Source organism: Platalea leucorodia (genome assembly GCF_965183815.1).
Source record: "Platalea leucorodia genome assembly, chromosome: 1".
Lineage (NCBI taxonomy): Eukaryota > Metazoa > Chordata > Aves > Pelecaniformes > Threskiornithidae > Platalea > Platalea leucorodia.
The window spans coordinates 26,270,781-26,297,921 of record NC_138823.1 but is presented as its reverse complement, the minus strand read 5'-3'; the positions used below and the strand labels follow the sequence as shown (position 1 = coordinate 26,297,921).

The 27,141-nt window shown below is 42.4% G+C and overlaps 1 protein-coding gene across 1 annotated transcript in view; it reads left to right on the top strand.

Annotated features, from left to right (window-relative positions):
- LOC309595194 (neural-cadherin-like) overlaps nt 1-23,837 on the top strand; it is a gene marked incomplete at its 3' end in the record, with an annotated part of 55,408 nt that extends 31,571 nt beyond the window's left edge. The window contains exons 14-33 of the mRNA XM_082321828.1: nt 511-638; nt 1,828-2,014; nt 2,174-2,317; nt 4,039-4,322; nt 5,301-6,918; nt 8,841-8,934; nt 9,453-9,637; nt 10,239-10,471; nt 11,489-11,766; nt 13,190-13,404; nt 13,695-13,822; nt 14,652-14,779; nt 14,923-15,055; nt 15,138-15,318; nt 18,179-18,345; nt 19,011-19,275; nt 20,087-20,267; nt 21,674-21,927; nt 22,854-23,008; nt 23,436-23,837. Coding sequence (XP_082177954.1) covers nt 511-638; nt 1,828-2,014; nt 2,174-2,317; nt 4,039-4,322; nt 5,301-6,918; nt 8,841-8,934; nt 9,453-9,637; nt 10,239-10,471; nt 11,489-11,766; nt 13,190-13,404; nt 13,695-13,822; nt 14,652-14,779; nt 14,923-15,055; nt 15,138-15,318; nt 18,179-18,345; nt 19,011-19,275; nt 20,087-20,267; nt 21,674-21,927; nt 22,854-23,008; nt 23,436-23,837 — 5,360 coding nt within the window. The remainder of the gene's footprint in view (nt 1-510; nt 639-1,827; nt 2,015-2,173; nt 2,318-4,038; nt 4,323-5,300; nt 6,919-8,840; nt 8,935-9,452; nt 9,638-10,238; nt 10,472-11,488; nt 11,767-13,189; nt 13,405-13,694; nt 13,823-14,651; nt 14,780-14,922; nt 15,056-15,137; nt 15,319-18,178; nt 18,346-19,010; nt 19,276-20,086; nt 20,268-21,673; nt 21,928-22,853; nt 23,009-23,435) is intronic.
- Nucleotides 23,838-27,141: the final 3,304 nt, after the last annotated feature.

The window sequence follows — 27,141 nt, the reverse complement described above, 5'->3', positions numbered from 1 at the left end:
CAATCCCACCACATCCCTTGCATTGGATGTGGTGATTACAGAGCTGCAGAGCATGTCAGATCACAGCTAGCCCTTCTCTCTCCAGAAAGTCAGTCTCTCTCAGAGCAACAAAATGAGCACTTTCGACATGGGGCCACGTGATCCGGCTTGTGGAAAGGGGGATCCCATGGCTTAGAGCAGGATGACAAGAGCGGGAAGATCAGCATGCTCCCTTTGGACATTGGCCAATAGTTAGATGAGGGGAGGCTAATGTGCAACTGCATCCTAAATAATCATTAGGTCCTACAGCCTAACATAACTCTGGCTATACTGCCCTGCAAAGGCCAGGAAAAACTGTTTTACACACATTCTTTGTCAACTCTATAGACTCCACAATTTTAATTTCCATTGTATGTTAATCAGCCCTTAATAAAATGCTGAAATTAACTACTGCTGTAGATAACTAGCAAAGAGTAAAAAAAAAGTCTTCAAACATTTTCTCACTGTGGTCCCCATCACCTCCTTTTGCAGATGTCAATGATAATGTTCCATTCTTTGTGTCTTCTAACTACGAGGTGTCTGTGCCAGAAGGAGCTGATATTGGCAAATCTGTGGTTCAGGTGTTAGCTACGGACTTGGATTCTGGCCTACATGGAGAGGTTTGACCTTACATCCAATTCTTTTCCTCCTAATAGGCAAGTTTTAGTATTGTAACTAGTGAGAGCGTGCAGACAACAGATGACAGTGTAATGAGCCACAAACACTTCTTACAGCACTTGTCAAGCATTTGCTTAGCATATGCCTGATCTGCATAATATGGGATGCAGGCAGAGAAGATGCTGTTCATGATCTTGGGATCCTGCATCATAACAGCTCATCCTGATCCAGCAACTGTGACAAAGCACTGCTGTGTGATTCTCAGGGTTGCTCCCATGACAAGACAAGGGGAGGTGGCTGCAGAACATGTTTCCAAACTGTTGCCTCTCCAGCTCATTATTTAATTGATCATCAGTGATTATGGTCAGTTAAACATGGCCATTTAAATATGGTCAATTAAATAACATTCCATTTCACCATGATTGGTCAAATGGTTGGTCAAACCAACATTTGACCATCATTGTCATAATGACCCAACCCTAGGAAAAAGCAGTGTTATGAAGGAAACTGCTCATTTTCTGTGCATTTTCCTGAGCCTTTTCCAAAAATCCTACTAGCTCTTCTGGGAGGGAACTCTGACTAGTAGAGATCTGCTGTTCTGTAACTGTCATTTTGCAACTTCTGAAGAGCAACCTGTGTGGTAGAACTGCTTGGCGGTGCTCTGAGCATGACTTGGGGGTGCGAGTGGAAATGTGGTTTTTTCAGAGGAGGAAGCCAAACCTTTGCTAAAGGGAAAAATGTGGATAACTTTCATCAGTGGAGGTTTTCATTTGTTCAGTCTCCTTGAACGGGACCCAAACTCTCAGCCCCATTCTTTTCGAGATCAGAAGCACAGTGGGTTGGCCAGAAGCTGGAGAGACACCAGGGAAGATGACATTCCATACATTCTCTGTCCTTCTGTTATTCGTGATCTTTCTTAACTGCTCCTACTGGCCACTGTTGGAGATCAGATACTGGGCTTGATGGGCCTTGATATTAGTGGTACAGATGTTCTTCTGTATGAGAATTCTGGGTTTTTATATCAAAATGGGCAAAAGACTTAGAAAAATTATATCCAGATGAACTGTCTTTCCTCAGTGTTGCTATTTTGCAGCCAGACCCAGTAGGTTACTGGGGAAGGGGGAAGTCCCAGCACCTGGAGATACAAATGAAAGTGGAAAATGCAACCTCTCTTAACTATTCCCTTTTTAGGTTCACTACTTAATACTGAAAGATGCTAGTGAGGATTACCAGTTCTTCACCATTGAGCCTAAAACAGGAATTATTTCCACCCATGCATCTTTTGACAGAGAGAAAAGAGCCTCTTACTTGATTGAAGTTCAGTCTCAGGACTCTTCAGAATCTGCTAGACCTGGTGTTCATGGGCAGCCCAACACAGGTAAAACTAGTAAGGAATTATGTATTGGGTAAAAGATATTAGAGATTGGGTTCCTTAACTTTCCTAGTCTTGGAGGGTATGTGAGCTGTTTGGAATATGACAGGGTATTCCACCTCTGCCATTTCTAGTCTGCATGTTCCTCTTGCATCTCCTTCTTAGACACAACCTACGTAAGGATTTTTGTCAGCGATGTGAATGACAACGCTCCGGCATTTCCTCGGTCAGTGTATGAGGTCAGCATAGATGAGGACAGGGATGTTGGAAGTCCTGTTGTGACAGCAACAGCAGTTGATGAAGATGAGGGTGAGTGGACCCTGCATGTCTTTCTAAGTCCTCTTAGTATTACTGTGTGTTCTGTGTAGGGCTACTTCCTTCATGGGCAAACAAATCTCTGCATTCAGGAGATGATTAAGCATTTCAAGCATTTGTAAAAGTGAGGCGAGAAGTTCTGGGCACACAGGAGCATTTTCTTTTATTAGGTGCTCAGGTTCACAGTGCAAAGGTTAAGCTAGCTGGCAATCTCTTTGGGGCAGAATGAAATCACCTGGAGTCACAACCGTGCTGTAACTTCAGAAGAGGTAACATAAAAACTCACTGAATCCTGAGCATGTGCTTGCTTTGTGCTGACTCCTCTGCTTTCCAGATCTCCCTGGGAGTCAGTTTTACTTATTTACTTTTACTATTGCAAGAAAACCAAACCTGTGTGTTTTTTGGTGAGTTAGTGGGTTGAATATGCTTGTGGAAGCATCTGACAAACCGTGGAAAATGTGGGATGACATGGCCAGAAATGAAGGCAGGGAGAAGTCAGGAACAAGGCAGGAAAAAAGGGAAAACCAGACCTTCTTTTTGGGCTCACATCATCTCTGATGGTATGAAACTGCCCCTACAGTGTGGTGAGACCAGATGGGCTGAGCCAGTCCAACAGCATGCATCACCAGTCAGTTCCTGTCTTTGCTTCTGCTGCAGCTTTTTTGTTCCTTTCATGAGTTGGTCCAGCTCAACTTGCTGGAGAAAAACAAACCCATTGAGAAAAGGAAGGCAAGCTGGTGTGTTGGTGACAGAGCCCAAATGAGCACCAGAGGAGCCTGTTGCTGGGAGCAGGTGGGAGTTGACCATTCCTTTTGGTGGCAGTGCTGTAATGCCTGTGCCTCTTAGTGCCCATGATGCAGAAGTGAAGAGGCCATTTAAAACCAGCCGCTGCACTTGAGAGAATTTGGCAAAAGCGACTAGCAAGTGATGCTCAAGCTCATGCTGCAAAGGCAGCCAAGCTCTTCCAATCACTAATGTTGAGAACAGCCTTTTCACTTTCTTGCCATCCATGTTGCTCTAGTCTTCTCATCCACAGTTGACTCACAACTTAAAATGCTGAATGTTCTTTCTACTCCTAGCAGCTCACCTATTTAATTCGGGAAATGACTTTCTATCCTGGAATGCAATGTCATGTATTGTTTTCCTTTTCAGATAAGTAAATATGAAGCACCAAATCATTTTATTTTTTTGTTCCTAAACGTTTTGCAGCAATCAAACAACTGCTGTTGTACAGGTGCAATGTTCTTCTGAGATGAATTCTTGCTCAAAATAGAGGACTTCTGTTATGTTTTAGCACCATCCAGTGGTTTAAAATAAAAAACTTAAAGAATATTGGCATTTGAAATGGGAGGCTTAGAAAACATTGAGCAGAAATAGTTTCTAGTATTTTAATAATATGTTACTTTTTATTATTGGCAAATGAATGCACAATAAATTAGAGGCACACAATTCCTTCATTATCAATAAACAGGTACATGTCTGTGACTGCAAATTATATTTATAAATGCAGACCTAACCCCTGTCTACCATACAGAAACCCTTCAAATTACATACATGGATCATTCTGTTTGTGGCTGCATCTATGTTTTATCTCCCACACACATGCTATAACAGTCTGGGCAAATAAGGTTTCTCTTGGATACATGTCCACTGTGTATAGCTGGATTGAGCATTCAGAGAGTGGACAGGCAGTGGTTGTTTACTTTCTCTTGTAGGTGCAAATGCCAAACTAAGGTACCAGATCACATCAGGAAATGCGAAAGGAGTTTTTGATGTGGAACCTGAGGTTGGAACTGTCTTCATTGCCCAGCCTCTGGATTATGAACAAGAACAACGTTATGAGCTCCGGCTTGTAGCTTCTGATGGCAAATGGGAAAACCACACTCTTATCATCATCAATGTTGTCAATAAGAATGACGAAGCACCAGTCTTCACTCAGAACGAATATCAGGGCAGTGTCTTGGAGGAGCTCACAGACCTGCCTGTACTTGTCCTAAAGGTAATGCAGTTTGCACAAAGCAGGGCAAAACCTGGCTTTTTGTTCAACTCAATCCCATCCATTCACAGAAATCCAAAAAGAAAGTTTCTTTAGGGTGGCTGAGCCCTGGTATTAGAATTTCGCTAGCAACTTTCTGTAAAGAAGAGAATAAAGAAAGCCTGGTTGAATTTGTGTGATGGACTTGCTCCCTTGAGCAGCATAAATAACAGTTGGACTCAGTGATCTTAAGGGTCTTTGCCAACCTAAATGATTCTACGATTCTAAATGTTGAAAAATGCGATGGCTTTCCTTTACAAAGCAGAGTTAGCATATTTTGAGTAACTGTATAAGCATAGCATGGTTGGCACATGTACCTCATTCATTTAAGTCACAGACCCTTTGGCTACATTTATACTACCAAATAAACATCACCGGGGATTGTTCTTTGACTCTGGAACTCGAACGTCTTCATTGTTTTGTTGTTAGAGCAGTCCCTGGCATGAGGACTGCTTGGTTGGTCCAATTAGGGTCTCCCAAACAATCCCTGGATACAGATCAGGAGCTGGACGTTCTCTCTGGCCTGTGCTGACAATCAGCTTGGATGTATGGCCACTCTGTTTTCACAGCCTTCTGTTCACTCGGAGAGGAACAGCCCCTGTTTGCCTTTGTATTCCAGCTCCAAAGAGTTTCACAAGAAACATTTGCTCGGCAGACCTGTTATTACTTCCACTTGGTTCTTCCTGCCGTTATTTCCTCTTTCCAAAAGATACCAGGAAGTAGAATATATTAGTCTGTCTAAATGCGATCCTGTTGTTTCTCTAGGCTGTGCATGATGTTTATTGAAAGAGCACTTGACCTGAATGACTCAAACCAATAGATGTTTGCTGTTAAAATGCATGCTATTTATTTAGCCTGCAGAATACCAACTGCCATCAATAACAGAACAGTGATTTCCCCTTTTCTTTTACATAAACACTTACCTGCTGTGGCTTGTTCCAGGTTTCTGCAACAGACCCTGACCAAGCAGCTGATCAAAATGCCATTAGCTATTCCCTGCACGGACAGGGGGCCAGTAGCGAATTCAGCATCAATGAGAACACAGGCGAGATCAGCGCAAATAGAAGGTTAGACCGTGAGAAGCTATCAACGTGGCGCTTTCTTGTTCTTGCAACAGATGAGAGCGGAGAAGGACTGACTGGCTTTGCAGATGTGATCATAGAAGTGAGGGATGTGAATGACAATGCACCCCTGTTCCTCTGTGTTTTGGATGGCTGTTTCATGGGCCACGTGCCTGAGGATTCTCCGGCAGACACTCCGGTCATGGAAATGACAGCAGTGGACCTCGATGACCCAAAGGCTGGTATGAATGCTGTGCTAACATACAGCATCATTCAGAATGTCCAAAATGAAATTAACCTGAACTTGTTCTCAATTGACTCAGTTAGTGGCACCATCTATACAGTGCTCGGGTCCCTGGATCGGGAGAAGGAAGACAAGTACCTAGTAGTGGTTGAGGCCACAGATGGAGGAGGCCTCACTGGGACAGGCACCGCCACTATTTTGGTGACTGATGTAAACGATCACGCACCAGTCTTCCTGCAAAGGATCTACACAGCATTTGTCTCTGAGAATGCGAGTATTAACACTGAGGTGGCAGTGGTGTCTGCTGTGGACAGAGATGAGGGAGAAAATGCCATGGTGACGTTCAGCATCCTTGATGGGGACAACGACCGCAAGTTCTCCATAGAGACAGATGAAGTCAACAACTGTGGGTTTATCCGGCTACGAAAGCGGATTGACTTTGAGAAGCCTCATGAGAGGGTGTTCAATTTGACTGTGAAAGCAGAGGACATGGATTTCTTCAGCATCGCTCACTGCGTCATCTATGTGGAAGACTCCAATGACCATGCTCCTGTCTTCTACCCCCAGTTCTATGAAGTGGCTGCACTGGGGGAGGACACGCCAGTTGGCACCAAAGTTGTTCAGGTTTCTGCTGTTGACTTGGATTCTGGCCTGAATGGAAGGTTTTCTTTCCACCTCCTAAACAAGTCTGACCCAGGTGGCCAGTTCTCTGTGGCTAGTGATGGGTGGGTGATGGTTGCAGGACTGCTGGATCATGAGACAGTGACACATTACCAGCTCATTGTCATTGCCACTGATATGGGGCAGCCTCCTCTGACTGGCAGTGCCACTGTTTTAGTGACTCTGCAGGATGTAAATGACAATGGGCCAGAGTTTGAGGCTCATTATAACCCAGTGGTCTGGGAAAACACAGCTTCTCCACAGGTCGTCCAAATGAACGAGACCTCTACATTGCTGTATGCTAAGGACCGCGACACTGCTGCTAACGGAGCACCTTTCTCCTTTCACCTTCTCAGCAATTTCGATAGTCTGACTAACTTCAACTTGCAGGACTTCCACAATGGAAGTGCCTTGCTCACTGCGCTGCATACCTTTGACAGGGAAGTACGCAAGGTGTTCTACCTGCCCATCCTGATCACGGACAGCGGGATCCCACCAATGAGCTCCACCAACACGCTAACCGTGAATATCGGGGACCAAAATGACCACCCGCATTCTGCTGGCTACATGGAATGGCTCATTTACAGCTATGATGGTAAATCACTCCCTGATGCTTGCTTCCAAGTGTGACAGTAAGGTCAAAGGAGCAGCTCCGAGAATCACAGGAGGACTCTGTCCTGTTCCACATAAGCTAAGATCTTAGTAGAGGTGCTATTGAAGGTTGCTTAAGCCCCACCTGAGAGCAGTAGATGTGTGGGGTACAGGACTCTGGGCCACTTGGTTTGTGGAAGAAACTGAGCCAGCCTTGAAGGAAAAGTATAGCTGGCTGCTATTCTATGCATGTTTCTATCAAACTTGAGTAATGGTCTCTTGTTTCCAGATGCAGTTTTCCAGCAGCATTAACATTTCAGGGAGAAAAAAATTAACAAAATTCATAATGTTGCTGAGAAGTGATGAGTCTGAATGCTGAGAACCTTCTTCCTCCTCCTTAAACCTTTTTCCTCCTCCAGACTGAATTCAGTTTTAGTGAATATTTTTAAGCTGAACTCATGTGTAAACTGCCTGAGACATTCATATAAGCCTTCAGCTGACAAATGCTGTTCTGGGGGAATTTTCTGTGAATGTTGGCTGCAGGCAGTGCAAGAGAAGCCACCTTTCCCTTCTTACTTTGGCAATTAGCTAGCAGTTCTCTTGTGATCCAGGGTCCCCACATAATAAGCCCAACAGCAAAATAAACCACACAGGTAAAAAGATTTTGGGATGCTTGCATCCACATAAGCTTAGGTCATTCCTTCCTCTTCGACTCTGCTGTGTATCCTATGGTTTGATAGCACATTAAATAGATTGTCTATTGTGGGCACACTAGAAACTACTTCTGTGTAGATGCTGTTGACCATTTATGCATACTGAAACGTTGTTCTCCCTGTTGTGTGCTCACTCTCAAGTTCAGCTTCTTGTAAAGTTGAAACCAAGTCTGGTTGCTATTTGCTGAGAAACTCAGCTTGTAGCCTAGGTACCAGATGTTTTCATTACACCTGAATTCCCTTTTAATTGCCTCTTTAAAGGTTAAACTCATCTGTACTGTTAATTTCTGGGAGGGACTATTCAAGTCTTCAGATCTTAGGTTATTTAAAATACTAAGGAGAGACAGAATCAGAAGGCTACTCTCATGTTGTATGCTACATTCCTATAACGTGGGAATCAAGCACCAGGGCATACTGTCTCCCGCAAAACATCTGGTGAATGTTGCCACAGTTGCAGGAGAGGCACGGTTTTCTCTCCTTTTTGCATGCAGTCCCTCAATTGTCAGGGTTTGTGCTGTTCCCTTTCACAAGGTGAAGTCCCACATTTTTTCCTCTTCTTTGTGTATCCTTGATTCTTTACTCAGTAGATATATGAATTCAGATACCTGTGGATCTTTCCTTCAGAAATAGTTTTTGTAAAACAACAAAATACTGATTTACGAGCTTTGCTGAGAGGATGCAAAACCAGCAGAATACCTGCTGCTTTCCATCTCACCCCAAAGTCTCACCATCTACTCAAAATAATCCTGGCTACCGTATTTTGGACATCCTCTCTATCTTGCTGTAATTTCCTCCAAATTGCTATTGTTTTTTGCCCAGTCAGCATTTTGGTTGTTTATCCTGCCGAACCCCAATCCCTATCTAAAACACTCTGTAAGTTGGTTGGATACTGCAGCCAAAATAGTGAAAATGCGTAATTCTGATGTTGTTTCTGAGTATCTCTTACATCTTTCCTCAGAGGTGGCTTCTCTTTTTTTCTTGTTGTCTGCTTTTCATTCCAGCCACTTGTTGAATTAAATCTATGTAGGTATATAGCAAACACCCGATAAGCAGGACACCATGTGGTGTTTCTAAACTGGTGCACATCTCTCGGGAACGATCATAACTATTTTTGTAGAGATTTTAGACTTAAACAAGTAAAACTTGAATGGCCAACCTGTTTGTGTATGTGTGAGAGGTCTGACCATGCCGCTTCTATGCTATGTTGTTTTAGGTATCCTCCCAACGACTGTACTGGGCCAGGTCCATGCCCCTGATGATGATGACTGGGATCGCAAAATCTACCAATTTGAAGGAAAAACGTCAAGGTATTTGGAGATAAAAATGGAAGTTGGGTGAAATGTATGGAAATCTTGCCCACACACAAAAACATATGAAGTATTTAAACTGCCTTTTTTTGAAAACAAGTGTGCAAAAGTATTGTTTTGGTTAGACGCTTGTGTATAGCTCTCCAAAAGCCCTGTATGCCAAACCACTCCACTTCCCGTTGCCTGATGGGCTGGAACACCGTTCCGAATTCCTGTTCACAGTCATACGCATAATCAGGATCAGTGAGCCACTACAGAAGAAATACCCACGAACTTCCACCCTCCTTCCTCTATGCTTCTGGAGAGTCGGTGTTTCCCTGTCACCACTGGTTTTAGGACCTTACTTGTATTGGATGTGTTCACACCGAAGTGTCTGGATTGTGACTAGGGTTGAGATGTACATGATGGCTTTCCCAAAATAAAGTGGATCAGAAAAAGCAGTAGTGATGATAATTGATAATTGCTACTTAGCTTTTAAACTTCTCATAGCTTGTTTCTTGGCTTAACTCTTATTACAGGTACTTTATCCTTAATGATAACTCAGGGTTGCTGGCTATTAAAGAAGGTACCCCACCAGGAACATACAACATAAGAGTCAGAGTCATTGATGGAGTCTGGCCAGATGTTGTCTCAACTGTAAAGGTTATAGTGAAGGAAATCAAGGATGATGCCCTCCATAATGCTGGTTCTATACAAATAAAAGGTAAGCAACATGATGAAGTACATTAGAATTGTAATACTGAAATCTACCTCTTTACTGTTACTGCTATGTTACTTAGAATTCTAATGCTCTTAAACATGAGATGAGAGTTAATAGTTTTCTAGGTAAGGGTTTGAAAATGCATCTTTGTTTGCATGGTCCTCTGACACTGCATATGAAGGTGCATCTATGGAGAAGAAAGACAGCAAGAAATGTTCATCTGATGCGGAAGACAAAGAAGCAAGATTTCTACACCAACTTTTTAACAAAACAGCAATTTGTATTTCAGAAAAAACTTAATTTGAACAAGTGTCTGCCTGAAATTGCCCAAATTTTTTCAATCTTTGTGGAAAAGTAAAATCTTCTTACACGTTTCTGATTTAAAAGAATGAAAAAAAGAAATTAATAAGAGTCAGAAAGCTTGAGAACACAAACCCTGAGTGGAAGCCAGCATGGACAATTTCAGAGCCTAAAAATGAAAATACTCCTGAATTTGCAGTTGAGTGCATTTTCTGTAACCTTAATATTATTCTGTGGTGCTCCTCTCGTATTGGTACAACAGTTGCAAGATATGTGTTTGTCAGGTTTTTAACTTTTATTACAGATATCACTCCCGAGGAGTTCATATCCCAATCCCCTGAAAAACAGAGTAAATACTACCAGATGAAGAAGCTGCTTTCAGAAATTGTATCAGTCCAACTCGAAAACGTTCACATTTTCAGTGTATTAAATAGTACAAGTCAAACCCAAGGGGTTGATGTTTGGTTTGCAGTTTATGGTCCACCCTATTATAAAGCAGAAAAACTTAATGGCAATGTAGCAGCCTCCAGAGTGTGGGTAAGTATCCATGCTGCCTATGAAACCACAGTATCTTCTCATTGTGTCTATTCAGATAATATCCATTGCCTAGTGAATGCCTGTATTTAGAATGACTGAAAGAGTAATGTGTGAGAAAAATTGATAATTTTAATGTATAAAGCCAAACAGTCCTTTAGCACTTATATTAAAAGTTGCAAATATGAATGTTTTAAAAACCAGCCTATAAATACATATTAAGTCACTCAAACACAATGAGCTTTTAGGAAAGTGAACATGTTTTTCCTACTGAAATGACTGTTAAACTCTGTATAAAGGATGTGTTTGGCTGTTGCCTTTCCACACGGTGTCTTAATGTTTCCATTTATAGTCTTCTACACAGAAATGTTCTGTAGCTGAAACTCAAAACCAGTCAAAAGTTCCAACTTTCTGAGTTAAGAGGGCGAAGCAGTAAAATAACCATTCTCCAGTGGAAAACCAGGTTGGAAATGTGCATTGACAATTTAGTAAAGTTCCTGCCCCTCTTGCAAAAAAAAAGTTTTGATCAAAGTTAAATGACTCGCTCTGTTGGAAATGCGTCTGTACACAGAGGCTGAAATAAGAGTTACGTTTAGAATCAGTGCTGCAGTACCAACTCAGTCTTGCCAGAAAAGGTATTTCTCCATTGCCCAATACCTGTCCACCCTTCCCAGTGTTTTTAAGACAGAAGCCCAAATTAAAAATACAGATCAGATGCTATGTAAATAATCCATCAGAACCATCAGAGATTAAAATTTATCTACTCAGCTTATGATGAATATGACAATATTTTTGTCTTCTAAGTGCTTACTCGCACTATAATTGACTTATACCAAGGCTTTGGCCTTAACAGATGCCAGGCTGAGCTACCTTTGGCTGATTAGAGTGAGGTAGATGTTGGAAGGAAGTGGCATAGCAACCAGTTTTGAGAATAAATAAGACTTGAGCTTTTTGTGGCTGTTGTTGTGAGCTTCCTTTTTCTGGAAAAGTCAGATGAATGCAACTAATTGTTCTCCACAGCTGGAAAACATCTTGGATATAAATATCACCCAGATTGGCATTGATGAATGCAGGACTGCAAACTGCACTCAGAGCAGCGGATGCATCAGCAAGCATGAACAGAGTCATGTGCCAACAATAACCACAGCTGGAAGCATTTCACTGGTGTCTGTGACAGTTCTGAGTCATGCCCTGTGTGGCTGTGCAGCTCGGGAGAGCCCTCATCTCTCCTGCTCCTCATACCAGACAAACCCTTGTCTCAATGGTGGCACATGCGTGGATACTGATTTGGGCTACAGGTTGGTAAAGCTTTGTCTGGTGTGCAAGCAAAATGCTTCTAGCTTAGTCTGCAAGGCGGAAGACTGGAAGCTTGGGGAGATGTCACTGCGTGTCTTCTCGCTGTGGCAGATCTCAGTTTTGTTATACTTCACGGACAGGTCTTGCAAACAAGCCTCTATTTTCAGGTAGATACTTAGGTTCATCATGGTCTCCAGGAAAACCTTGGGAAGTTTGCAGGCTGCACCGGTTCCTTTAATGTCATCCTGCAAAATGCTCTTGTGCAACCTACCTTAATGTTGTTAAACATTTAAATCATGTCACTTATGCCACTTAATAACCTCTTTCCCACATTGCTTGCCTCATGTTTTCTCCAAAAATGACATCTCATAGACAAAATAGTATGAAAGTGAAAAAAATGATGGGACTATAGTAGGTCCCTTTCCAGAAGGCAAGGCTTAAGCATATTTGCTTAAAAATGGTCATCCCAACATAGGAAAGCAGAAACAACTAGCCAGCCTCTTCTAAGAACCCTTGATAGGGGTGATAAGACTCAGAACGAAGCTGCAGAAGCCCTGGTCATAGTAAAGATCTGTGTCTGACATTGCTTCTCGGATGTAATCAACCAGGGAAATTTTTCTGCCAAGAAACTCTTGGTAGGCTCCGCCACCTATCGTTTGCTCAACATTGAGGCTTCTTTACTTCTGCTCCATTTTCAGTGCGTTTTTTTGAGATCTTTTTCTGCATCCTACCCCTGTCGCTCCGCTCTCATTAGCTACTAGCAACCTATGGGCAGTAGAAACTAAGAAATAGGAGCCCAGCTGTTCTCCGTTCCTCCTGCCTGTTTATGTTGCTCCTTTAGTTTCGCCCTTACAGTTTTTGTTATGGTTGTGCTGTGATTACTCTTTTCTACAGAATCCCCAGAGTATTAAGGAAAGAACCTCAAGCATCTATTTTTGATAGCGTAAAGAGAATAAATCAGTAAGTAGCTTGCAATAAGAGTGAAGTTATCAAGATCTATGACTATCATCCCTTTTCTCGCTTTTTCTGGGTGATATTACCTTCCACACCCTTCCTTTGCTTTCCCTGTCAACATTATAAAGTCTTTAAACAAGCTGATAACTAAGCCTGGTGAAAAGTGGGTTTCTTATCTTTGCTGAGGAGATTAGAGGTTTTCAGGTGTTTTGTGTATTACGTCTCTGTCATTTGTTCACAGAACTATTCTTGCATAGACATATTATCATTTAGAACTAAAGCTAAATTGTGTTTGTACAAACAAGTCAATAGGGAACGTTTTCTGATGGGAGTTTTTTTAGTGCTTAACCTGCACTATGGCCTAGGCAACATGGGCTCCTGTGTTTCCAGTGGAGAGTCCTGCTGTGGGGAGAGCCCTTTGCGACTTCTGCTTGGATGGTGGATTTTTGCTTTTCTTTATTTTTTTAATAGATGCAAATGTTCTGCAAATTTCCATGGACCAGACTGCCAGCAGACAAAACACAGCTTCAGAGGCCACGGTTATGCCTGGTTCCCTCCTCTTAAGCCTTGCTTTGAGAGCCGCATCTCCTTAGAGTTTATCACTGAAGTCGCCGATGGCCTTCTGTTGTACCACGGACCAGTGGCACAAGGGCAGCCGGGAGAACGGGAAGATTTCATTGCATTAGGTTAGCAACTTAAGGGGTATTTGTTCTTTGTGTTCATGTGAAGGTGAGATTCTCCTTACAGTTGATAGAGTTTTTTTAAAAAAAGGTTCAGAAAGTTACTTTTGAAAGGAAAATGCAGCACAATTTGCCAGTATGCCCAGTTTGTACCCTGTGTCACTGCATTAGAAGTCGGATTTTTTTAAGCTGTCCAAAGAACTCCTCCAACTAAAGTCTAACTGCAACAGCCATTTCAGCTGAGTTTCAGTGGGAACGTGATTAGTGTGTATCCAATAACAGTCTTTCCTTTGCAGAGCTTTCTGGTGGCATCCCGTCGCTGACCCTGAGCCACAGCTCTGGTGAGCTTTTCCTGAAGCTGTCACGAAATGTTAATGTTGCAGATCGCCGCTGGCACAATATTAAAATTATAAATGATGGAAAGGCAAGTGTAAATATGGACAACCCTATGGAAGCACTAATTCATGTACATGGTTATTCCTTCCAAATCCTTCCTCCCTTCTGTAGAGCTGTTTTATCAATCAGTCTTTCATCATCTCTGCAACAGCAGGGATTGAAGTTTGTCAGCTCAGGTGTCCCCTTAGTCTTGAAGCAGCGAAGCAGAACAAGGCCTGGAGAAGTCTGATCCAATTTTGAAACTGGCCCTGCTATTTTCTTTGTTTAATGATCCTATCTATCGCTTAGACTACAGAGCTGTGATAATCCAGGGGCTAAATGCTTCCTGGACTGATGGAGTGAAGTATCCTTAATTTCTCTGAGCAGGAAACCCTGCCCCACCAAGTGACTTCAGACGTGCAGCACAAAGGAGATAGATATGCTTTTGCATCAGGGACACATCTTGCTGGTACAACACTGATGAAGGCATCTGCTAGGCTTCCCCTTCCTCTCCCACATAAGACAAGCTGGGGGGCATGTCAGGATCTGGGATGGGGAGCCCGTCTACTCTGCTAGATTGTCTCTCTAGGTTCTGATTTGGCAGAAAACTCCAAGAAAATGCCATCTTCCATCTACCGTGTCAGTGACTTGGCATGGTCATGGTAGAGTCAGATCTTTCTTTTGTGTGGCACCTTAGTTATACGCCATGTGCAGTAACCTTCCAGATTAGTACATGGAAGTGTCTTATTATTTTAATAAAGTTTCCTGCACTGTAATTGCTAATTACTATTCCTCCTTCTGCTAAGTGAAAGAAAATGTGTAATTAAAATGTATGCATGCCTCTGGATGCAATTGTTTTAAATAATGCTTTTCTCTAGAAAGTGAAGCTGATTCTTGACCACTGCGTAAATATCTCAGTTAGAGACAACGACAGTGTCATTAAGAAGATCTCCCAAATGGATCTGTCTGCCTGTGAAGCCTCCGGAGAGACTGTGGGATCTCAAAGGTAAAATAAAACCAACAACAAGAACTGGAAACATAATTACCCAAAAGAGCTAAGGAAAAAAAAGGGGGGGGAGGGGGCAGGGATCAGCCAAGTTGCTGTATTTTGCATGCCACTAATTCTTTCTTTCCCTCCCTTCCCTTCAGCATGGGTAGGCTCTTCAGTGGCCATCAGCCTCTGCAGCTGGGTGGAGTTAAGAAGACTTTGCCGTACCACAATTCACAAAGGCGCTTCAGAGGGTTTGTTGGCTGCATACGCAATGTCATTGTTGATAGTAAGGTAGGGCTACTAAGACCAGTCTTGAGTTTACTGCTGTTAACTGTAGACACCTGATGTGATGCTTCTCTTTGTCCTTTTCCAGGTCTATGATTTAGAGCACCCTGCAGAGTCCTTGAACAGTGCTCCCGGCTGTGCCCTTACGGATAAAATGTGCCAGAGCGGTGGGATGGCCTCCTGTGGTGCCCACGGCAAGTGTGTTGGTGGTTGGGATTTCTTTCGCTGTGACTGTTCCCCAGGATATGCTGGACCAGGGTGTGAAAAAGGTACTGCAAGCTCTAGGGAGAAATTCATGGTGAGGATCTGTGGGAACAGCATCAAACATACTGCTCTAAATTTGCCATGACTTTGAACTGAGTAGCATAATAAGACCATGCTGTACTCTGGGAATGATTTATATCTGCAGCGACATAAAGATCCTTCTAACTCTTGTTGAATAAAGATAATGTCACAGATGAGGGTCTTGTTGAGACCTGCTTTACTTTTCAGGGGAGGCAAGTGGTCAGATGGGTTGTTTTGTCCTTTTCATCACAGCATCTTATTTCTCAGTGGTGAAAGATGAAACATTCTGCATTGTGCCTTCTTCCTCTGATCACACTGCTATTTGTCACCTTGCAGTGGTTATAGGAGTGATGAGGTTGCCAGCTTTATATGTTGTCTCTGTGAAACCTCAGGGCATAACCCTGAAGTTATCCTCAGGCCCAATTTTCTATCTATAAAATGGGGATAATTGCATTTGTGTCTGTCACTGGAATGAATTGAAGCTTGTGCAATGCCCCTAGACCACAGCAGTGGGTGCATGTGGGGGCATAATATCAGGCTGGCTCCAGCAAACATGTTATCCTGTACAAAATCAGCATGAAATATGTATGAGAGAACAAAAGCATGCAAGGGTGGATAATGAAAACTTCAGAGATGTTGTAAGAAAGTGCAAAATTTTAGCACAATTTAAAAATTTAGGAAATAAATTATTTAACTCCTCATAGCCCACAGCCATGTTCAGGGTACAGGGGAGACACACTTGAAGTTGGCTCTCTCCTCCCTATCTTAATACCTTCAGCAGCCATTGCTCTAAAGCAGAAATCAGAAGTGAGTTACAGGTGTTTATTGAGACTTTACCTGCCCTGTGTTTGCCTTCTCCCTCTCAGTACAAGGTACAAACGATGGGGTTGATCATGACAGTCCATAATGAGCACCAGTGCCCCATAACTTCGGGGGCTTTGTGTAGTTTTGGAAGAGACTTAGACCCTCAGTCCTGTAGTTTGAATGAGCTACAGGTGAGGATGAGCAGCAGTGAGCAGCTGGAAAGGAGCACATGCAAGCTAGCTTTGAATCAATGTGCTGTGATTAACAGACGGGACTGGTAGCGTATTACACATATCCTTTCAGCTCAATGCACTTACTTTTCCTTCTTGTGTATGGAACAATAATACCCTATGCAGGCAGCCAGACCCTCTCTTCCTTTCTGCATCTGCCACACAGGACTTAAAAGGTGTGACGGTAAATTACTCAGTGGAAGCTCTGTCTGTCCAACAGGGCAAGGACTGGAATCATAATTGGCACACTCTAGGCCTGGAGCCTTCACTGTTTAGAGTGTTTATAATGACCACAGAAATGGCTAATATAGTTCAGTTATTTGTATTAATGTTTTGCAGACAGATGATACTGGTTTATAAACAACTGCGTAGATTTAAATCTTATTCTGTTCTGCATTGTCTTGGGATGCTGGTTCACAAACCCAACTGTTGTATTGGCTCCTATCCCTCACCACTGAGGGACAAACCAAGTGCTCAGAAAGTAATCACTCGAAATCCATAAGTCATAGCCTGATGTAACAGGAAAACTTCAATTGGTTCCAGCTTCTTCTGATATATTGGGCTGCAAAATGCTGGTGTTCAGCTGGTGCTTTATGAATGTCTGAGCCATGCTTGCAGCAAGGAGCAGACAGCTGGGGGCAGGAACCACTGTTGTGTCCCAAGAAAATTTATCCCTGCTCATCAGTTACAGCCTGTAGCTGCAAAGATGGTAAATAAGAGAGAACAGTGGGCTAGGAAGAATAATATGAAGGGAATAAGCTAAAGGAGAAAATATGCTTTAAGAAAGAAAAGAGAGAGGAGAAACAGTGATAGGAAAAGAGAGTGCAGAAATGGTCTCTTGATCATTTGATAGTTCATGGCCTGTGAACCAGTCTAAGTGCCCCAGCATCAGCTGGGCAGTTCTTGGATTTCTACTTGTGTGACACTGACCTCAGATTAGCTGTTGGTGACCCAGCGTTCTTCCTGTCTGGTCACTAACTTGGACTATATCTTTATTTGGTAAAAAGAAATTTCTTTTTTCAACTAAGCTGTGCCCAGAACAAGCAGGTCTAGGATTGCTGTCGGGTAGCAAGACTGAAATGGGTGTCTGCTGCATAAGAGCACCGGGGTCTGGGTGGTTTAGTGGTTTTTGATTTCCACAAAAGTGTGCAGTGCAACTTCATCACGCTTTCTGCTGGACGACTCTCAGATGGATTCCCCAGGATGATGGGGAAAGAATGAATTTCAGTGCATTTTCCCCAGTTAACAGAATAAACACTGACTTAATCTCTCTTTGCAATAAAAAAAATAAATTACATATTATAACTTTTGACTCTGTGCCAGATCCCAGGCTTTCTCTTGTGCCAATTGAAATAGGAAGTAAAGTGCGTATTTTCTAACAGTGAGGGTTATTAAACGCAGGACTATACTGCTCAAAGAAACATCAGATTCTCATTTTTTTTTGTCTTCAGATCAATACCAACTACTTTACTGGAAGATATGTTTCGGATCGTAAAAAAAAATATGTAGGAGTTGTTTGACTCAGTGTAGGAGTGACTGGGTAGAACATGTAGCTTGTAACAGACAGAATGTTAGAGACATTATCTAATTGCCCCTTTCCTACCTAAATTCTGTGCCCTTTGTTTGTTCTTTTTCTCTTAATTCCCTTGGGGGTGGAGGGGTGCTTTCCATGATGCTTCCTGACGTTGTCAAAGCTTCTTAAGAACTAAAATTCTGACATTCAGAATTGCTTAATTCTCAAGCAGTAGAGATCTGAGAGAGCAGTAATTTCTGAGATTCTTTGCTTTGGTTTTGTGTGTGTTGTGCTTAGTTCTTCCAGAATGGGCTTTTGGAAGGGACAGCTGGATCCATTATGAGCCGAGAAGCATCCTCAGCACTCAGAGCACTCGGATCCAGCTGATGGTACGCACCCGTATCTCCCACAGCACCCTTCTCAGCTTGGCCTCTGCAGATGGGAATGGATACATCCAGCTGGAGGTGAGCAGTCCAAAAGCCATTCTGTTTCAGTGCTCTTAATTTGTCATGGAGTACCCCAATAAGATAAAAAGATGCAGTTTCTGATTAAGGACACCTGTTCTTTAATAAAGAGCAAGAATTTTTTCCATGACGGTAACTACTTTCATTTGTGTTGTCCTTCTCAGTATTACCCTTTCATAGCATAGATTCTAGCTGTTTCACTGCAAAAAGTACGGGTGAGTGAGTGCATACGATACAGATGAATGAGGAAGATTGTTTTGTCCTGTTTGCCTTTTCCTGTTGCTTCTGTCTGTCTCCAGCTATAAAGCTTGTCTCTATGTTTTCGTTGCTGTTGAAAAAGCCGTCAGGATTATATTAGCCAGAGTGAGGCTAATTATTTGAGTTGTAACAGGAGGGTCAGCTGGGAAGACTTAGAGGTAGACAGCAATAGGGAGAAGATTGATAAAAAGGTTCATCTGCGAAGAGAGAGCAGCCTGTGAAGAAAAAAGCTGATAATCCTTGGACTTGCAGTTTTCTTGTGGTAATTTCTATCTGGGAATAAAGCACTTAAATGAAAATTATACTCTTAGTTTGTAAAAACTCAGGTCCATTTCTTGAGGCAGGACAGTGTAATAACATTTAGAAGTGCATTTCTGTTATTAAATGTCTTTATTGTTGTCTTCTAGGTGGTTGAGGGTTTCTTTAGTGTTAACTTCAGCTTGGGGGACAAAAATCACTCTCTGAGAATGAGAACATTACGTATAAACAACGGCCAGTGGGTCCTTCTGACCATGGAGCGCTACAACAACGAATTTACCCTGCGTGTGAACAGTGGTGGAGGTGATCAAGAAGTGACCTCTGTCTTGGGTACGAATAGATGGTTTGAAATGGATTGGGCGAGCATTGTGCTAGGAAACCGCCTTCCCAGTCATTCAGAGAGTGATTTCCAAGGTACGTGATATGATGAGTTCCTAAAAGGAGGGAATTAAAGCCTAAAAGGAGGGAATTAAAGCCTAAAAGGGGCATCTTTGAGTGTATTGGAGAGGCTAAAACCCAGGTAAGAATTCCCATGGCGACTACTATGCCCATGAAGCTCCGTCGCCTCTACTAGGGAATTCAGAGCTAATGTTCAATTCTCTATTTGCCGTTGTATCTGGTCCTAGTGAAGATGTGAGATTTCCTGTAGATATTGAAAGACAGCACTTCAGATTTTTATTTCTCATGCCAGCAGCTCCCAGTAGGGACCTCATGCTGCTATCTTCACTCCCTTTTTGCCTTGGAAGGGTTTAAGTAACAGACACAACACCTCCTGGTAGGAGAAGAAGGATTTGCAAGGCAATTCATGGCACGCTTTCCATTTCCTGGGGTGGGGTGCTGGGACTTAGAGATTGCGGCTCAACGGAAGACAGCTTTTTCCATTCTGTTGCTTCTCATTCAGCCCCACTTTTAAGACTATATTTTGAATCTAGATTAATTTAGTGGAGCTGTTCTGGTTCACAGCACAGTTCTGCTAAATTATTGCATTGGTGCAACCAAGCTGTCCTGGAGAAGTATTGTCAATCTGTAGATTGGCCAGAGCACATAGGCGCATGTCCTGTAGTTCTTCTTCTAAAATAAAACTGATAAGCAGTATAAGGATCTTTTAAAAAAATATTTTAAGTTTTTTACAGTGCTCTAAGATCTCCTGCATATGTGTTGGGGGCAAGGTGGAGAAGTTGCTAACTCAATGTATTTCTCTGTGTACTCCCCTGCTTTGATGCAGGTTGTATGCGTGATGTCCAGCTGAATGGTCAGCCACTTCTTGTGGAGGGCAAAAGCACGGAGTTTGGCTTAATTCTGAGGCGGCAAGGTGTCACGATGGGGTGCCATTCCAGTGCCTGCAGCAGCCAGCCCTGTTACAGCCCTTTCCTTTGTGTAGACCTGTGGAGAAAATATGAATGCCGGTACATTAAGCTTTTGTTTTCATCAAGGGGTGGTTGGGAAGCTCGCTCTTTCTACCTTAGTTAAGGCAACTTGCTTCTAACAGTGAAACTCCCTGCTGCTCCTGGCCAGAGAGGGGCATCCCAAAGACAAATCCTGCTCTCCATCTCATCTCCCAGCCTGGGCCAAATTTGCCTTTTCCTGTAAGTTTGATATGGAACCTATTTACTCCACCATTTTTTCCATGGTGAGAAGATCACAGGCCAGTGAGGAAGTGAAATACCCTTTGATAAAAGGTGGATTGCAAAAGATTTGGTCTCTCCTTCTCTGTGTGAAAATATATATACTCTGATATAGCGCATATATATATATCTCTCTATATATCTATATCTATCTATCTATATACTGTGTGTGTATATATGTATAAAATATATATTGCATATACAATATATATTTACATATATTTTCTGTAAAGAAGTTGAAATTAATCATACTTTGTATGAAACAATGAGATTTTCAGAATTAGACTGCTACAAAACTGGTTTCAAAAATTGGCTGCCCAGGGCCAGAACCAAAGCCCACCAGCTGGTATCCTACACAGTTATTTCCTTGGAGAAGATCCACTCTTTAAGGAAAATTTCCAAAACATATATTAAAATATACAAACCAAAATACAGGCATTTCTGTTCAAAAAAGCCAAGCATACATACACACGGGACTGGGAGAAGGTTGCTTCAATTCAGCAACTGCATTGCTTCAATTCAGCCAAAATTTGGGACTTCTGAGGCCTGGTGTTTCATTGCTGAAAGAGGTTGTGAGATGGTCTTAAGTGTGCCTTGGGACACTCCTTTCTTCAGTCTGCTTGTGAAAGAACAATAAGTAGGCTCTTCCATTTATTCACTAGTATTTCTTCTTCGGATAGCAGAAAGCAGGTCTGTGCTCCTCACAGCATTCCTGCATGGCCTCTCCAATTACCTGTCAGAAGAAATCACTTTCTCTTCTGATTAAAGTCCTAAAAGACAAGATGGGTCATTCTGAGTAGATCAATGACATCTCTTTCCCAAAGGCCAACATTTCAAAGCTTATACTACGTGCTTGCTAACCCCATTGATCTCAGGCATCCATTTCCTTCTAGGGGTTTTGAACATGTCTGTAGAAAAGGGTTAGTCTGTTCAGAAGCTCCCTTTTTTAAGGAAGGAGTGAAGCTCTTCTGCATATCTTCTGGATAAGGAAAGCAGAACATATGTTCATGTTTTCATAAGCCTACTAGCTCACTGTGTTAGAGTTTACATCTGTTTCATACTCTCAATGTGGATTTGTGGTTTGCTTGAGAAGACTTTAATTATTGGCTTTGAAGAAATAGAAACAAACTTTGCACAAAACAGGTGCTTTGCTTGCCTGAAAGATATCTTCTGCTTCTGTTGTTCAGGTGTCCAGCTGGGAAAGTAGAAGTGACTGACAACCTTACAGGGCTCAGACACTGTACCTCATCACCTTGTGGACACTGGACCTGTAGGAATGGGGGTACTTGTGTGGCTCAATCCCAGGACAAGACTATCTGCCAGTGCCCCGAAGGTTACAAGGGAAGATGGTGTGAAATTAGCCAGGTGAAGGCTGGAAGACCCATTGGACTCAGCTCTGGCTCTATTCTGGCAATCAGCATGTGCCTCCTTGTTTTCCTAGGTAGGAAAGCAAGTACTTTTTTTCTTTCTTTTTAGTCTTGTACCTTGCTCCATTGAATCAAATCTGTTTTACCCTTGGATGTTGTGATCAGTGTTTCACTTTTTCTGGAGATCACCAGTTGGGAGTTCATTTGAGGATGCTAAGAGACAGGCATCAGCACATAGTTACAGTTTACTTGCTTTCAAGCCACTTCAAGCAAATTTAGGACTGCTCTCTTTCAGAACCACTTATTTTCAATCCTTCTTAAATAAGAGCCTTCCATGTATGTGTGCAAATCTGTGTGCAGCCACATCCATCTGAAACTCCCACCTGCCCTGAGCCCTTACATTTGTATCAGTTAGGACCTACAGCTAGTATGTGCTATTCACATATTAGGAAGGCAGAGATCTTTCTCTAGAAAGTTTATGATCTTAACAGGCAAGCCTCATTAAGAGCGTGGGGCAGAAAGAAATGTTCACACTCTGTCCAGTTTCAGGCGCACTTTGGCTGAAAAGTTAATAACACCGTAAAACTGTTTCTCATATTGATAAAGAAAAGCTGCATACAGATCTCAGAATAGTAAAGACTCCATGACTATATTACACTTGTAACCTTCATTAAAACAGTGTTTTACTTACTTTGGGTATCTTATTTACTCAGGATTGGTGAAAGGCCAGAGATTGGCCAAAATGCCTTCTATTTAAATGGATTCCTTTAGGTAAGTAAAATACTCTTTTAATGAAGTTTATGATGTAATATACGTAGATGATTCTTTACATTCCTGAATATGTTGTTTATATATTAACAATTACACATCTCTTACCTGGGAATTTGGTTGTCAAATTAAGCATTGATTTAATATCTCAGGAGTTATGTAGCTACTTGTTTATCATGCATCATACTTTGTCATATGTCATATAACATATATGTGTCTTCATTTCTTCCAGCACTCTTGGTTTCCTACACAGTGTGGAGTCAGTGGGGAAGTTCAGGGTTTCGGAAAGGAGGAATTTACCACATTCCTGAAGAGCGTGAAAGTTGGGAGGATGTTAGAGAAAATGTTTTCAATTATAATGAAGAAGGAGGTGGTGAACGTGACCAGGTATGATGCAGCTTCCATCCAGTCTTTGCAAATCCAACCTCTCCTCACCTTCCTTTCCCAGACCTTTTATTTAACTTATTGTCCTTATCCAATTGGCTTTTTTTTTTTTTTTTTTAACCTGAATTACTCTTGAGTGGGAGGCTTCTATTTCAACCCAATCTGTACCTTTCAAGATGCTGGTCATCTGTGGCCACCTTTGAGGGGGCTGCTCTGGACACAGCATTCTTGCTTCAGCTGAAGACTAACATTATGCAAAGGAACTTGGTATTACCTGAACTAAGCCCTCTGAACTAGGCCCTCTCTCTTCTTCAGTTTCTAGAGAACTCACAGAATCCAGTTTTGTGTTGCAGTGATCTTTAAAACATTTTTTGGTACGTGTTTCCTTTTGTGTTGTTTCTCTCTGATATCTGCATTCTTTTTTTTCCAGAGTGCTTATGATATAGATGAACTGAAGAAGCCTCTCCATACCATTTCCCACTTCTCCTTGAGGTCAGCTGCTCCACACTCCAGGACACCCACTGGCCCAAAAAGAGACTCATTCCCAAAACATGCACATCAGAAACAGTCAACATCAGCTGTTACCAGTGTCCCAGACTTCAAGGAATATGTTTCTCAAATCATCTGGAATGCAGACAACGATCTACAGAGTCTTCCAGCTGACACTATTCATTTTTACTGCTTAGAAGAGCAATGCTCTCTAGCAGGGAGCCTTAGTTCCTTAGACTCTATTAGTGGTGATGAAGATCTAAATTACGATTGCCTCCAAGAGTGGGGGTCAAAGTTTGACAAGCTTAAAGAACTCTATAAGGTCTCAAACAAACATTTGTAACCAGAGTTAAAGGAACTTGAAACATTGCCATGCCATATGGACAGTACTTTTAAAAATGCCCTTTTTTATATATAAGGTACATCAAGTAACTTACTTGATGCAAAATTTTAGTTACAGTAGTATGATATACTCACTTTTCCCGGAAGTGATAATCCGAACAGTCTTTTTATATGCACTGTATAGTTATTTAATGGTAGAAGTGCAAAAACTTTTAAAGCATTAATTTTCTTGAAAACTTCGGAATGTAGGATTTGTATAGAATGGCATTATAATATCCCTTTTTATTTGTGTAGACCACAGTGACTTACTATAGAATCATAGAATGGTTTGGGTTGGAAGGGGCCTTTAAAGGTCATCTAGTCCAACGCCCTTGCAATGAGCAGGGACATCTTGAACTAGATCAGGTTGCTCAGAGCCCTGTCTGACCTGACCTTGAATGTTTCCAGGGATGGGGCATCTACCACCTCTCTGGGCAACCTGTTCCAGTACTAGAATTCTCCTGGATGCAAGAACTCGAATTGTTTTCTCCCTAGTATTAATATGATTCCTATCAGGTGGGTAGCAATGGGTAGGGCATTTTTTAATCGCATTCATTTTAGACTGTGAAATAATTATTACAAATGTTAAATATAAAACATTTTAAATTTCTATTTGTCAGCTTTTGTCTTATCCTCCTAAACTGTAATCTCCCCCAACATCACACACACCACCTCACTCACAGTTACAGGCTGCCCAACTGTGTGAAACTTTTCTGTCTGACCCTTTTTCCAATTACCTGTAAAGAGGAGGAAATAGCGGAGAGATCCTAGCTGTGAATAGCACTTTGCTGACATGACAATTTACACTCTTAAAAGCCGTTGTCAGACCTGGGAAAAGTTTATATTCAGTAAGCTTTTCTTTCCAACTTTGCTTTCCACATGGAACCCTTCTTCATAGTCTGCAGCTGGAAAACGGAAGAGCTGATAGCAGGTGTGAGGAGAAGCTAGAAGGGAATCCAGGCAAAAGTTAGAACTAGACTCTTTCCGTCAGGAGAGTCATTGTAAAAATTGAGTTCCTCGAAACAGAAAGCATGGGAAACCCACCCTGTTCCCCTTTGCCTCCTCCTGCTCCCACCCCTCAAAAAAGGACTGTGGTTTGAGCATGGAAAGGGAGTCAGGAGCTTCTGAAATCTAACATTGACTTGAACACTCACCTCTGTGACCATGGGTAAATCACCTTCCCCTTTCCCTTTCTCTCTTTCTTACCTCTCTGACATAGGGGCAGCTACCAATGCCTGGGGTGATGTGTGAATGTTGATAGGTGCTTACAGTGTGCTTGAAAGCTCCAAAGTGCTAAGGTTTGTTTAATTGTTTTCTACTCAGTGTTTTTTTAATTATCAGTACAACATGATACTCAACATTTGTTTTTTATTGAAGTCTTGAAACTTCCTTTGATTTATAGATACTGTTTTACAATTAGACCTTTTGTCACTATTCATCATTTTACTTGGCATAAAAAATGCAAATGTAAATGAGTTTTGTACCGAGAAGGAAGATTTTGATACTGTTAGAACACGTATAAATTACACTGAAAATTGATTGAACAAAAACAGCATGTGAACTGAATAAAACAATCTGCATTCACTCCTTAAGATTATTTATATCAATTATACCAAAATAGCAATATTTAGTAGAGAGATTTGGAGCAAAGAGCCACTCCTTCATGCCAAAGTCTCCTATGGCTGGGCATTGATTGTTCCTACAAAGTCATAAAAAATAAATATTGTAGCTATATTAACATATAGCCACATCTTGCTTAATGTAAATTTTTCTTCTGTTCTAAAGATGTATGATCTTGCAACAAATTACAAAATCTCTTACATCTGGGGATATTACATATGTTGTTGCTGCAAATGGAAACTGCTGAGCCCCAGAACTTCAGTACGGCAACTGTTCCAAGTCTTGTGCTCTTATGACAATTTCATGAAGTGCATATACATTTTTATTGCTTTATTAAGTTGCCTCTTCTGAACTTGGTATCAAGTAAAGCTTAGCATAATTATTGATAAACTGTCTCTTCCAAAAGAGACCAATTAGAACAATGGGCTACAAATAATGCTGACAGGCTAACTACGCTCTCCCAGAGGATTATTTTGTAATTCATATTCTGAAACCGAACATTTTACATATGGATGTATTAAACAATAACTCAGGAAAGTTGAAGCAGTAGTTATTTTTTTTCCCTCAAATAACTGAAGACACAAAGTAACATGCACGACGATAACAAATCGCATTGTAGTCAGGACATGTAATGGACTTCTGTCCTCATGGAAGATGAGAAAGGGGAAAGTCCTTCTGTCTCCTTGGGTCACTTATAGCCAAATGCAGAATGTTTATCGCTGGCAGGTCGCTGTCTAGCTGGGTAGTTAAATGGGCTGAGATGGAAAAAGGGCACTTGTTTGATGTAGTATCCCCTGTTCTGCTTGCTGCGGGTGCTGCGGCTGTGGAGCAGATGAGTAGCAGTCCTGTAGGAAAGGAAAAACAGCCCAGTCATTTACGGCAATGACTGGGGCAAAATAGATTTGCATTGTGTATCTACATCGAAAACTTGCTGTGCAGAATTTGTGAACTCTTTCTTGGTAAAATACTTGAGAAATTCAGCCAAATGACTGAAATATTTAAGAGCTTCTGCTAGTCATCCTGCTTCTCCCCCAGAGTTTGACATCCTCGGCAGAGGCGTATCTGAAAAGCTTGGGAACCGGCTCCCGGCGAGTTGCGGCTTGGAGACTGGCACGGAGAGGCACGGGCTGCGTAGGTGCGGGCGTCTTCGTAACGGTGGAAGCTACTGCTGAAAAGAAGTAGCTGCTTCTGCCACTTGACTTGAGTCTGCCCCTGTTCATGGATCAAGGTCTTAATTTCTTTGCCTTTCCATAAGGCATTGAGGTGTGCGTAGGCAGGGGGAGGACGGAGGATTCGTCGTTTTACCCTCGGCTGAGCTGCGGGAGCCTGCTCTGACCGCTGCAAGGGCCCAGCTCGGAGCACTCCCTTCTTGCCCTCTCCTCTAGAGAGCTGCTAGTCACCACATACTCAAAAACGTGTTTCCCGTTACTTAGCGGAGCAGCCGCAGCGGAAGGGCAGGAGGCAGAGGCACGGCGAGGGAGGGCCGAGGGGCCGGCGGCGGGCGGCCGCGGCTCTCAGGGCGGGCGGCAGGGGGCGGCCGTGCTCCCGCCCCGCCGTGTGGGCGGGGCCTCACCCACAGCGCCGCCCCCGCGCTGCCCCGGCGCGCCGAGGGGCGGGGCCTCGCGTAGCCCCGCCCCCTGCCTGCG